We start from the raw sequence: 13,845 nt of genomic DNA, 5'->3' as shown, positions 1-13,845 counted from the left end.
TAGAATTCTGTGAAATCATGACTCTTCGAATCAATGCTTTACCTAATCTTCTGTTCAATATCTGTTTCAGTGATGAATGTTCATTTTTCCTGAATGGCAATGTTAATAGGCAAAATTGTCGCTATTGGAGTGACGAAAACCCTCACAATTTTCGAGAAGGACATACACAACACCCACAAAAAGTTAATGTTTGGGCTGGTATTCTTGGAAATGCCATTATCGGACCTTTATTTTTTGAAGAAAACTTGAATGGTGATCTGTACCTAGATATGCTTCAAGCACCTATCGATCCACTTATAACTCACGAGCTCGAAACTCAAATTGATGCACACGGTAATTTACTGTTGCAGGAAGATTTGTTACATTTCCAACAGGACGGTGCGCCACCTCATTATTTTCGCCCCGTCCGACAATGGTTGAACGAGCGATTCCGGGAGAGATGGATTGGCAGAAGGGGATCAATTGAGTGGCCACCGAGATCACCGGATTTGACTCCATTAGATTTTTTTCTTTGGGGATATCTCAAATCTGTCGTTTATAAAACACAGCCCACTGATATGGATGACCTCAAAGGACGAATTACAGCAGCATGCCGGTCAATTAGTGGTGAAGTTTTCCAAAATGTTCGAGAGGAGTTCGAAAACAGACTGTATTACTGTTTAGAGCAGAATGGACAACATTTTGAACATATTATCAGATAAAGCGTAACAAGATGGTTGAAATTTGTTTTTTGCAATTTAGTATTTTTTGTTTGCACTCGATGCGTATTTCGTTAACTAAGTAGTTCTACATTCCTCTCACATCCACGAATTCGAATATTACTCAAGGGTTGGAACGATGCTACCTAGTACGATGCTCACCTTTTCCAATAGTCCATTACAATCATTTGTTTTGAATACCAACCTGAATACCAAACATCTAGTGCGGGCGAGTTTTAATCATTTATTCTTATACACTTCTAATCACCGTTCGTTTGGAACGTTATTGTTCAAAAACTGCTCATCAAAAACTAATGAAAAAGGTATCATTGGCAAGAGAATTGAATGCCCTTCAAAATGATGTGCCACTTGACCCCCCTTTCCATTTGAAATTCTGAGGGTAACATCCACCCCTCCTAGGGGGTTGAACCCCGAGGGTTGAAAATATTCATTCAGAGTGTCCCCCTTGCAAATAAAGTTGACCTGTCTGACCATTTTTTCATATTATGTACTGGAAGGGAGATATTGAGGGTGGGAAGTTTTCAAATTGACACACTGTACAATGTTTCATGTACAATGTTATCCACACAAAACAAAGTGGAAATCGTTCTTTTATGTGGTGAAGTGTGCCATATCAAGATGTTGCTTGTTTTTTAATCACTGGCATCCAGGAAGAAATATTCACTTCAGTAGGTACCGTGGGAATGACAGTGAAAACATTCAAAGAAACTAGCTATTAGTGGACTATCGTTTCAAGAAACCACATAATCCAATAAAGTTTAATGAGGAAGAACAACTTAATGTTTGTTTGAGCGTTGTTGAAAATGGAAAAAGTAATATTTGGAGTATTAGTGAAGATACAGGGGTTGGCAGAAAAACTGTGAGAAGAATTTTGCACAAAAATGAATTCCATCCCTGTAAGCCAAAGTTCATACACACTCTTAAAGAAAGAGTTTTCGATATTTGAGTAGGATTTTGATTTTGGTTCCAAGGTGAGAGAGAGATAATGATATCGCATTCTCCTACAGTCCTGCAGGATTTGATGCACAGACGACGCAACTTTTACGTTGAACGGAACAGTTAGCTAAAAAAAATTGTCGCTGGTGGTCCAACAAGAATCCAAATTTTGTAATAGAAAGCCGTGACCAATATTCATAGAAGACTGAAGTGTGGTGGGGGTATAACCAAATAATTGGCCCATACTTTTTAGAAAAAATTTGAACGCAGACATGTACAGAAATTTCATTACGAATCAGTTTTTTGAAGTTTTGGATAGTCTGCCTCTAAATGTTCGACGAAATTTGTGGTATCAGTTTGACAGGCACCGATTCCACCAAACGATAGAAATGAAACAGTGTTTCAGCCAGATATTTTGGGCAAAGTGATACGACGAGATTGAGAAAATTATTGGCCAACAAGATCACCGAAATTGAAATTGTTTTAGTTAAAAATGAATCCTTCAAAAAGTAATATTTCATGTTCATTTTGTGAATTATTTTGTCAGTGAAAAAAACTATTTCTTTTTACGGTGAAAAAAAGTAAATATTTACGCATCAATAGAGATGCAATAGAGATGACAGTTCCATACTAATTCTCATTCCAGTCGGAAAACAAAATTTCACTCTGTTTTTTTAAATATCCATATGAATTAGTCTAAAAATTGTTATGCGTGTATCTTAATATGAATCAAAAGAAAAATAGAGATAGCAACCATATATACACGTGTTTCCAGAACAATTTTTCCTTATCTGTAGTCAAGTTGTGCAATACTTGAATGAAGGAATTATCAGTAATATCAGAATAGCAAAAATCACATATTTAGGATAGTTCTGTTGTGCCCGATTGAATAAACAAAAAAGTACCTACCAAAACCGACAAATCGTACCTTATCTGTACTACTAGACTGTTTTAAATGTTCTATATTCGTCAATTAACTTGGTTACTTCCCCTTCTATTATTATTCTGAACTATTTTCATAGTACAAAAACACTATCAATTAAATTTCCTGGTTTGCTGACTTGGTTTTGAATTGAATTGAAAATGCGAATTAAGTTTCACCTTTGATTTCACGACGCTGTTGCCCTCTTTCAAAGGAAATCTTTTTGAAGGTGTTATAAAATGTACAGTAAAACTGATTAAGTTGCTTTGGAGCCCACAACACGAAGTAATAGAAAAAAGGCTAATTGCACCCTTTTGTATTAAAATTTTCCTCGATATTTTGCAGTCTCTGCTACGAACTGCGGACCAATTAAAGATCAAAGGCTTGTGTGAATCGCCCGACGACAAAGAATATTCCGAATTACCTCTGGCTGCTCTCAGTACTAAGGGTGACAAGAATTCACCGACGTCAACACAATTCAAGGTGAGTACAATTTTTTATAAATCGATATGTGAATATAAACTTTTGTTTTCATTGATATAAGTAATTATAAATATAATGAACATACAATATTCTGAAAAGAAGCAGGCTCCTTCATACGAAAGCGTTGAATGGTAATACTACTTCAATTCATTGTTGGAATTTATTTAACCACATAATTCCAAGTTTTAACTTGGAATTCTGACTTCATGTAACAAATTATGCACTACCAGTTATACCTAGAGATATCTTAAAGCGTGTAGAAACCAATGAATATATGTTGTTTGAAAATCTGAGGATTCTTACAGTATTTAACCAATTACTACGTGAAGCAATTATAATATATATGAAAAATTGAGGATTCTATTTTGGCAGTCATAAAGTTAATGTCCTATTGGCGTGAAGTTATCCACAGATATCTGGCCACACATGCTGACGTAGAGGAAAATAAAAATCTGTGTTTGGGATACGAAATTATTAGCACCCTTACTAATATCTGTGGCTGGAAATACCTATTCACTATAGGTTGAACGTGGAATTTGGACTATTTGGTGTTTAACTTTTTTATAGAATCTCGAGTAGATTGACGCGTTGATAATCGTTTTCTCATCAACAATACAAATTTAGGGAAAAATAAATTTGAGATTCCTTGTATTCATGAAAATCACATAACTCTTATAGAATCTTGGTTAGATCGATATAGTGAAAACTGATTTCTTGTCACCCATACAGATTTCGAGAATAAAATTGTTGTAACAATCAGACTCACTTTTTAAAACACCTTGTAGAATTGGAACCATATGATGTGCGTTCATGATAATCACTCAACTCTTATAGAATTTTGGATAGATCGATAAAGTGAAAACTGTTTTCTCATAATTTTTTTGAGATTGCTTGTAGAATTGGAACAATTTTTTTATCGCAAATCTGTATGGGTGACAAGAAAAGAGTTTTCACTCTATTGATCTACCCAAGATTCTATAAGAGTTGTGTTTTTCATGATTCCAATTCTACAAGGTGTTTTAAAAAGTGAGTCTGATTGTTGCAACAATTTTTTTCTCGAAATCTGTATGAGTAACAAGAAAACGGTTTTCACTTTATCGATCTACCCAAGATTCTATAACAGTTTTGTAATTTTCATGAACGCACATCTTCTGGTTCCAATTCTACAAGGAATCTCAAAAAATGAGTCTGATTGTTGCAACAATTTTTTTATCAAAATCTGTATGGGTGACAAGGAAACGGTTTTCACTATATCGATATACCCAAGATTCTATAAGAGTTGTGTGATTTTCATGAACGCACATCTTCTGGTTTCAATTTTACAAGGAATCTCAAAACATGAGTCTGATTGTTGCAACAATTTTTTTTATATAAATATGTATGGGTGACAAGAAAACAGTTTTCTCTATATCGATATACCCAAGATTCTATAAGAGTTGTGTGATTTCCATGAACGCACATCTTTTGGTTTCAATTCTACAAGGAATCTCAAAAAATGAGTCTGATTGTTGCAACAATTTTTTTATCGAAATCTGTATGGGTGACAAAAAAACAGTTTTTACAATATCGATATACCTAAGATTATATAAGAGTTGTGTGATTTTCATGAACGCACATCTTCTGGTTCCAATTCTACAAGGAATCTCAAAAAATGAGTCTGATTGTTGCAACAATTTTTTTATCGAAATCTGTAGAGGTAACAAGAAAACGGTTTTCAGTATATCGATCTATCCAAGATTCTATAAGAGTTGTGTGATTTTCATGAACGCACATTTTCTGGTTCCAATTTTACAAGGAATCTCAAAAATTGAGTCTGATTGTTGCAACAATTTTTTTATCGCAAATCTGTATGGGTGACAAGAAAACAGTTTTCACTATATCGATCTACCCAAGATTCTATAAGAGTTGTATGATTTCTATGAATACAAGAAATCTCAAAAAATGAGTCTGATTGTTTCAACAATTTCTTTTTCGAAATCTGTTTAGATGACAAGAAAACTGTCATCACCAAGTTAATCTACTCAAGAAACTATGGAAGTTGTGTGATTTTGATGGACGCACATCATCGGATACCATTTTTTATGGGGTATTGGAAAGTAAGTCTAATATTTCCAATTTTATTTTTCCCTAAATTTGTATTGTTGATGAGAAAACGATTATCAACGCGTCAATCTACTGGAAGTTGTGTGATTTTGATGGACGCTTATCATCGGATACCTTTTTTTATGGGGTATTGGAAAATAAGTCTAATATTTCCAATTTTATTTTTCCCTAAATTTGTATTGTTGATGAGAAAACGATTATCAACGCGTCAATCTACTCAAGATTCTATTAAAAAGTTAAACACCAAATAGTCTTAATAATTCCACGTTCAACCTATAGATATATAGCCACAGATATTAGTACGGGTGCTAAAAATTTCGTATCCTAACCACAGATTTTCATTTTCCTCTACGTCAGCATGTGTGGCCAGAAATCTATGGATAACTTCACGCCAATTAATGTCCTTTGTTCGAAAGTTGTAATTTTTGGAGTTTCAGTTGATTTCAATAATGCATTCATCGTTCAACTTAGACCTCTGGTGAGTTCTATAGCAGGCCAAAACTGCAACATGGCGTTGTTATGTCATCGCAAGGGAAGATGCTTATACGCATAATATCGACATTTTCACGTGCATATTATTGCCTTAGCTTCCACAGCATATAAACTACTCAGCAGTAACTTCCATTGTTTCAGCCATCCTCAATTGTTCAACTGAAGTAAGGGTAGCTAATATTTTTTGCGGCTCAAAATCCTGTTGGTTACTGGTCCTTCTCAGAAATTTTCATTTGTCATTAAATTCTGTCTTTTATTGAATGTTGAAGGATATTTCTAACAATAGCACCATTCGTTCCGTTGGTTTTCCAGCTAGAACTTCTACGTTTCCATAGAATGAAAATAGAATAGACGGCATAAAAATATGTAGTATACTGAATTGATCATCTATTGAACAAGTAACCAACGAAATTAACCAGTCTCCTATCAAGTTTACTTCGATAACTGTGAAGTTTTCTCATTTGAATATCTACTGAGTAGTTTGTTTAATGTAAAATCTAAGACTGTGAATGTTTGGTACTAATCATTCATTTGTGGTGGGAAATTTGCTATTTCAGCTGCAAAATAAATATTATGTCAATCCTCAAAATTTTCAGCAATGAGTTGCTGGAATCATAAGTGCATTAGCTATAAAATTTCTGTATTTTCGTTATAACAGTATATAATGTCTAATTTCACAGACATCCTGTATTCGTGAAATTTTTCCCAGTGCAAAGTCAGTATTTCGGTTTTAGATCGGATTCAAATTGTAATGAAATGTAGGTAATTGGAATAAGTATCATTCGTGCAGAATTCATGATACATGGATTTTTCATTAATGTGCTGATAGTCACTGGTTAGCTCTTGAAACTCTACATTACAAAAGTAAAATATAATTTTGAAACAGTGAGGCTCTTCACTTCCGAATCGCCAAAAAGATTTTAATATTTTTTTTATATTTCATCGAAATGCATTTCTAATAAGTATTGTTGAAAATTAAAGGAAACATTAGAACACATCTAAAGCTGGGGCCACATGGCCCAACGTGGAAAATATATTTCTTCATGTGAAAAGTATGATATTCACCGTCACTTGTTTTGTAACTCCTTCTACTTTTGGCATCTACAATGATTGAGTCAGCATTTTGTAGTAATATTCATAATTGTATCAGAAGCATGCATTATCACTGAAATGCCAATATTCCATTTATGACTTGAAAAAGCTTTTGTAATCGTGACTTTCCTAATAGTGCTCTTAAATCGTTTGTTGAAACGAGGCTGATTTCAACCAGGCATGACCATTGTCATCATCCTATTTCTTTCCATCAACGTTCTAGTAGGAAAGTCCAGACATTCAATATATTGATCTGCTAGCGAAGTCGCACTTGTGTCGTCCTTCTGTTTTAAGGTTCCAACATTAGCAGCCAATTTAGTGACCGACAACAAGGTTGAAATTTTAATTATAAACCTGGAAGAAATTTGAGCAAGGGATAACAATATTCAGCATTATTAAAAATTAAACTTTATTTAATGCTTCAGTTTTGATAGGAACTCTTTATTATTTTCAGACCCTTCTTTGCCCTCTTTTTGTGTTTTTGTTTATTATTTTATATTTATTATTATATCATTATATTGAATTGAAGGGGTTATATTTTTAGCAGTGATTAATTTTTGGGAAAGTTTTTGGCTTTCTACTACTCCATCTCGATACAAAAAAAAGATGAGGGAATCTTCCAAAGAAAGGAAGGAAGTAATCAATTTGAAAATAAGTAACTCTATACATGGATGTGTAGATCATGCAAAGAAGTAACTAAAGTAAAAAAAATCTTTCGAAACAAATACTTCTATATGAACACTGAATTATACAGAAGATACTTTTCTTTACTCAGTTTGTATTTCAAACATTCGTTGTGGAATAAAATCAGATATCATTCACATGAGTTCTACTTTAAATGAATGGAAACAAATCGCACTTACATGGAACACTGTCATCCTCACTGGTATACATCAATGTTTCGCCGTAAGACACTTGCCCTAAGGCTCTTCAGTACCAACTTGGATAACATTATAGAAAATATAATATAATATATAATAATAATATAATATTATATTATTATATTATATTATTATCATATATTTATAATTATAAATTCATTAGAATTTTTAATTATTTTTTTATATATTAAACTAAAAAGATTTTATGAATTGAGTATTACTTCAACAACCTCAACTTTTCGTGAACGAATAAAAATTTAATATGAAGATTTGTCGGGCAGTTTTTTCACAAATTGTATATTTTCAGTTACAAGACAATAATCCTTCAGTTAACAACAAAAGACCGGCTTCGCGACAAGAAACACCTTCTGCCACGAATGAAGCTGAACCTGAAGATAAAGAAGACGACACAGAGGACCAATCGACGGAAAACGAAGAAAATGATATGCCAGTAGCTTTGGATGAACGCAAACGAAAAAGGCCAAACCCGCCGGAGCAGACGAAACCTCTAAACATGAGCAGCCATGGCCTCCTCTCCGGACAGGTAAGAAAGTAGATCGCGGAGTCAACATTACTGACCCAGTAACCATTTGGTTGACATCGTCTGGCCTTAACCACGACCATCTTTCAAATAGGTGCATCCTCATATTCCATGATTGCTAGCCATATTTTTATTTGACACCTCGCACATGAAATATATTAGGAAGGGGGACAGAAATTTCAAACACTTCATCTATTTTTTCCTCATTCCGTGATATTTTTCAATCCAAACAGTTCACAATTTTTTTCAAAATATAAAACAACCAAATAGTAATTGTTCAAGCCTGATGAACGTTTTCTAACGAATCCTACTAATAAACTAACACTTCGAATTCTCCTATATTCAGACAATCTTCTCCCAGTTTGGAGTGGACACCGATGATTTCCCGCCAGAACCTCCCGCTCCTTCAGCCATCCCCGTTGGTCACATGGATATGTCCAACGTTGAACATTCACCCACTCGAACCCTACTCACCACGCCGATCCATCGAATAGACATTTCCGATTCCACCAAGTACACGTTGGACATCAAGAAAGAGGCTGACATCAAGTTCGAAACTTTACGGTCCTATGATCAAGACAGTTTGCTGGATATGGAGTCTCATATGTCTGGTCCGGACCATTCGATGGATAGTCATGAGGATGGTGATAGAAGCATGCACCAAGGAGTGATGGGACAAGGTGATTTCGGAGGGATGTTAGCTGGAGTTTCCAATAGATTAGGTATGTATCGTTTATAGAACAAGTCACTTTAGATTCACTATTTTGTTTCAAAACAAAATCCCATACATGACTTTCTATGAACAGGATCTCTTACTCAAATTATTGTGTTTTATACTTTGGACAGAGATTTCAGAATCCTTTAGATATCTCGAATATTTTCTGTCAGATCTATCAAATTCAAGTAATAGTTTGTCGTAAGATTTTCACTAAATAGTTTACAAAACCCCATACCGTACACGCCTGAGGAAGCTATTATGAAATGAAACACGTGTTGTGGTTTTGTAAAGTATTCAGTGTAAATCTCACATCTGAGGAAGAATACAGTGTTACTTGAATATGCTATGGATTTTTACCACTGTCAATGTACCAGTCCGTTTTCTGTAAGCAAAACTTAAAAATATCTAAACATTGTCAGTTCATGTTGTCCTTACTGGTCTTTGTTACTAACTTTCTTGATCTCTCTTTTTGAGAAATATGCAAAGCCGTCTTTAATGTCACATTGCTTGTCAAGGAACTTGGTTTTGATGATATCTGTTGTTAACCCTATGCCAGATTACTCGATGGCCCTAATTATTGACAAAAATTGATTACGCAACCCTACCAACATTCTAACAAAATTGTCTGTCCCTGATATGCATCAAAATAATATTTCCTGTAAAGCCCCCGTATTCAAAAATTGATTTCAACTTTTGCCATAGTTTAGATACTGAGCTGGCTCCCTTAATATTAACGTGTAATGTATGGTCAAGACTAGTTTTGCTTATTCAATCAGAACATCTGCTGCTAACTATATAAGATCTATTGTACTTTGCGCTGCAAATGCCCATGCACCTTAATTTTCAAGTCTCTTTTTTTGAAACTCAAAACTGTTACGTAGAGAACTGAATTCAACGGAATTCTGCAGGATTTCAAAAAACTTAAAAAAAAACTTAGTCATCTTTGATTATATTTCACCATTTTACAAAATAGTTTGAGAATCTTGATAGGTTATACAAGGACAATTTGGGTGAAAGTGTTTAGTTTAACATTTAAGGAGGTGATTCCTCATCGAAAAAAAGATAGGATCTTTCATATAAAGAAATTTCATTGAAGCATTCTAGAAAGTGCTTGTTCTACCATAATTGATTAAATAGCCTTCTGAACTTTTTCAACACAACCTGATGAGGTCTCGGACTTTTCCTCCTTGAAACTATATAGTGTCTAACTTTTCACACTTCAACGGGTACCTCAACAATGAACCCATAATGATAAGCTATCAAAGAGGCTGGACCACATTTTCTGTCCCTGTTTGTGATTACTTCACAAATTATGACATAATAGCGACTCCTTCTACCCTATCTAGGTTTAGGTCTTTAAGATACCATATATTTATAATCTTTATGAACTTCAATCTGAAAACATAACTATAATTATAGTTTAGTGATTCATGTCACTTTGGGGTGATTTTAAAGTTATTTCTCTGTACTTGGCCAGATGGTTAAGACGATTGTTCTGACTTCATCTACAAAATTATATGAAGTGCCTTTGTTGTGCAATTTTGAAAAGTACTCTGAATGTACAAAAAAAATTATTGATCCCTCCAATATACGTATTTATATATTTCAACTATATTTTTATTCACAGATGTAAATAGTAGTGAAGACCAAGTACCTGGAATTAAAACTAATGGCCATTCCGAAAATACGCAGCGGTCGCATACAGGTGGAGGACCGAAAACGTGGACTCAGGAAGATATGGACATGGCTTTAGATGCCTTAAGAAATCACAATATGAGCCTTACCAAGGTACGAAATAAAAAATTAATTCCACTGAGTTATTTTAACAGCTTATTCAACTATATAGGCTTCTGCAACTTATGGTATTCCCTCCACTACATTATGGCAAAGGGCACACAGATTAGGAATAGACACACCAAAAAAAGAGGGGCCCACAAAATCATGGACAGAAGAAAATCTCAACAACGCACTTGAAGCTTTGCGTACTGGTACAATATCGGCTAATAAGGCTAGTAAAGCATATGGTGAGTAATTTTAATAAACAAAACATAATTGTCTAGTTTGACTATACATTTCAATAAATCAATAGAATTGAACTGTATCACAACACATGTTTTTATTGAAAAATAAGACAATATCAGTGTAGCATATAATGGAGTAAGAGTATTTCAACATTTGAAATAATGCCAGATTTTCACAATAAAAGTTATTCGTAAACTGTAGATATGAAAGATACGACTGTTCCAAATGGCGAATGTCGGTATGATATAATGATAACTTGCTTGTATACCAATACAAAATTAACAGTTGTTGTACGTTGTTCAATATTACTTGATTTTCAACTTCTCACATCTTTTATTTATATCATTACCACCAAATGATGGCGAATTTAGACATCTAGTATAAAAACAAAGTGCAGTTGCAAAAAAAAATTACCCCTCAGACGATTAATCAGTTTCATGAAGAAAGGTGTGTTCTCGAAACATTTTTTAAAAAAATTGAGCAAAAAATATAACACAAGGCTTTGTCAATAAGAATTTATTCTTCAGACAATAAAGTATATTTGAATTGAATTGAAACATTTTTTTAAAGTATTTATTTCACTAAAATTTTGATTTTCTCCCTAGGTATTCCCAGTAGCACATTGTATAAAATAGCGAGAAGAGAAGGAATAAGACTGGCAGCACCATTCAATGCAGCACCAACAACGTGGACGCCTGAAGATTTAGAGAAAGCTTTAGAATCAATCAGAACCGGCCAAACCTCAGTACAAAAAGCCTCTACAGAATTTGGTATACCTACAGGTACTCTTTATGGAAGATGCAAGAGGGAGGGAATCGAGTTATCAAGGTCGAACCCGACACCATGGTCCGAGGATGCCATGGGAGAAGCACTGGAAGCTGTTAGGTAAGAGGAATATTAAGAATTAACTATTCGATAGACAAAATCATGACTAATAATGTTTATATGTATGAGAACTGTGATGGACTAGTGGATGTCTTTATTAATAAATACCAACTTTGAAAAGTTGACTGCAATTTATGAAACATTTCATGTATCTTTTTGACTATATACAACTATATACAAAATGTTCAATTCATTACCAATACTGAAGTCTCATTAAAAGCAAAACACGAGTGCAAGAACCTCACTTTATCCTAAAATATCTCCAGAATAGCAGAATTTATTCGAAGAAGCACATTCATCATAAAAACTAATTGACTATTGACTTCATTCCATGCAGAGTTCACAAAATTCACACAAAAATTGCAAAGCCATAAATATTTTAAACTTAGTGCAATTCTGAATAAACATTTTTCAAATCTTTTTTAGTTGAGCAATAAATTTTCATTCAGTAATAAATTTCTTTGCAGTGTTATGAAAAAAATGTCTTGTGGGGATGAAACATGTTGATTTGAAAAATTCCATCTCACAGTCTACAACATTGAAAAGTGTTGGTTTGAGTCTGTCTTGATAAATTACTATGTTCCATCCTTGGAAGCTTTATTTTCAGTATGTGCTGTAAGGACAATTCTGTCTCACTTTTAGTAATGTCTACTGCACTTCTAGACGAAACGTCAGACATACAAATCTGATGACCATGGCTAACAAATTCGAAAAAAGTTTTTATCTCCAGCCGTGTAGATAAATACATGTTTGAATTGTTTTATAAAGTACACAAGAACAAAGCTGATGAGAATGATGTTGTGCTAATCAGTGCTAACATTGAACGGGAGGGAAAGTAACATGACGAGAGACTAGAAAGAGGGTATAGATTCGTTTCAACTTTCAAGTTGGTAGGGATTTTTACCGTGACATTTTTTTCCCCACATTACATGTTTTCTTTGTTGTTAGGACTTTCAAATCAGTTGTCAATGTCATACAAACATATAATGAATTGTAATGAAATTATTTTGTAGCGGATCATGTATTTTCTCCAAGAGATTATAGGAAAAAGTTGTTTTCGGATACATCCTGTTAATCAGAGAAAATAAGTTGGAATAATTTACAATTTTTTTAAATATCTAAATATCACTACTTGAATAATTGAATAGAACTGGCCGATACTTGATGTAAATCCATATTAAAAAACTAATCAATACAGTTTATTGTATGATTTTCACTATGATTTATAGTGAAAATCATACAATTTAGTTTAGTTCAGTTTTTTTTTATATCACTACATTGGGAAACCTGCCCCAATCCACCATACAATGAATCAGATGTAATACCGACTAACGCATTTAATTACAAAAGCATTCTAGTTGAAAGTAACTAATAGTGAGTCGTATTTCATTTTGCTATCAGAGAGAATTAAAATTTATCTATTTAAAAACCTTTTTTTTTCTCCAGTTATTCTTCAAAATATAGTATTCAAAAAACATATGAGAATTATTTAGGAAAATATGTAAATCTCCCAGAGATATTCTCTTTAGATACGAGGTAAGAAAGAGTTCGTTTGCAATAACTACTCCCTCCATTTTCCAGTGTTTTGGACAGTCATGAAGGAAATTGGACCATCCATGAAATTGCAGCTTACTTACCCATTTCTTTGTTGCAGGTTGGGGCATATGTCAATCAATCAAGCAGCTATCCACTACAACCTGCCTTATTCATCTTTATATGGACGATTCAAACGCGGAATCAAGTATGATCCTGACAACGTTGACTTGAACCAAGACAGTCAGTTGCAAATGGATCATTCGTTTGGAATGGAATACGCTACCTCTCCTTCTCAAATCCAATACCAAAATCAGAACAGCTGAGATACGGCCTTCAACTTTGACTGCTTTTAAATTTAGTTCAATAGACAATTCGAGATTTTTTGAAGAGGAGTCAAAGTTTGAAGGTCAGTATTTTTTATGAAATTTTCATCACCATACTAGGCTGTTGTGCTAAAATCTTACTAATGTAAAAAATTCCTTATTTTTAATGAAATTAGATCAAATTTATGCCTT

The 13,845-nt window shown here is 33.7% G+C and overlaps 1 protein-coding gene across 3 annotated transcripts in view; it reads left to right on the top strand.

Annotated features, from left to right (window-relative positions):
- The window catches only part of LOC111508396 (uncharacterized), an 82,191-nt gene extending 68,346 nt beyond the window's left edge, over positions 1–13,845 (top strand). For 2 of the 3 annotated variants that reach the window (XM_074172694.1, XM_074172693.1), the window contains exons 4-10: positions 2,923–3,060; positions 7,936–8,172; positions 8,516–8,891; positions 10,515–10,675; positions 10,734–10,911; positions 11,515–11,794; positions 13,449–13,845. In XM_074172694.1, the coding sequence (XP_074028795.1) occupies positions 2,923–3,060; positions 7,936–8,172; positions 8,516–8,891; positions 10,515–10,675; positions 10,734–10,911; positions 11,515–11,794; positions 13,449–13,653 (1,575 nt within the window). In that variant the 3' untranslated portion in view covers positions 13,654–13,845. The remainder of the gene's footprint in view (positions 1–2,922; positions 3,061–7,935; positions 8,173–8,515; positions 8,892–10,514; positions 10,676–10,733; positions 10,912–11,514; positions 11,795–13,448) is intronic. The other variant, XM_074172695.1, reaches the window with a different exon arrangement.

Source organism: Leptinotarsa decemlineata, unplaced genomic scaffold, assembly GCF_025532065.1.
Source record: "Leptinotarsa decemlineata unplaced genomic scaffold, Ldec_3_MD MMD2_tig00000133_RagTag_RagTag, whole genome shotgun sequence".
NCBI classification, from domain to species: domain Eukaryota; kingdom Metazoa; phylum Arthropoda; class Insecta; order Coleoptera; family Chrysomelidae; genus Leptinotarsa; species Leptinotarsa decemlineata.
This window is presented reverse-complemented; position numbering and strand designations above follow the sequence as displayed.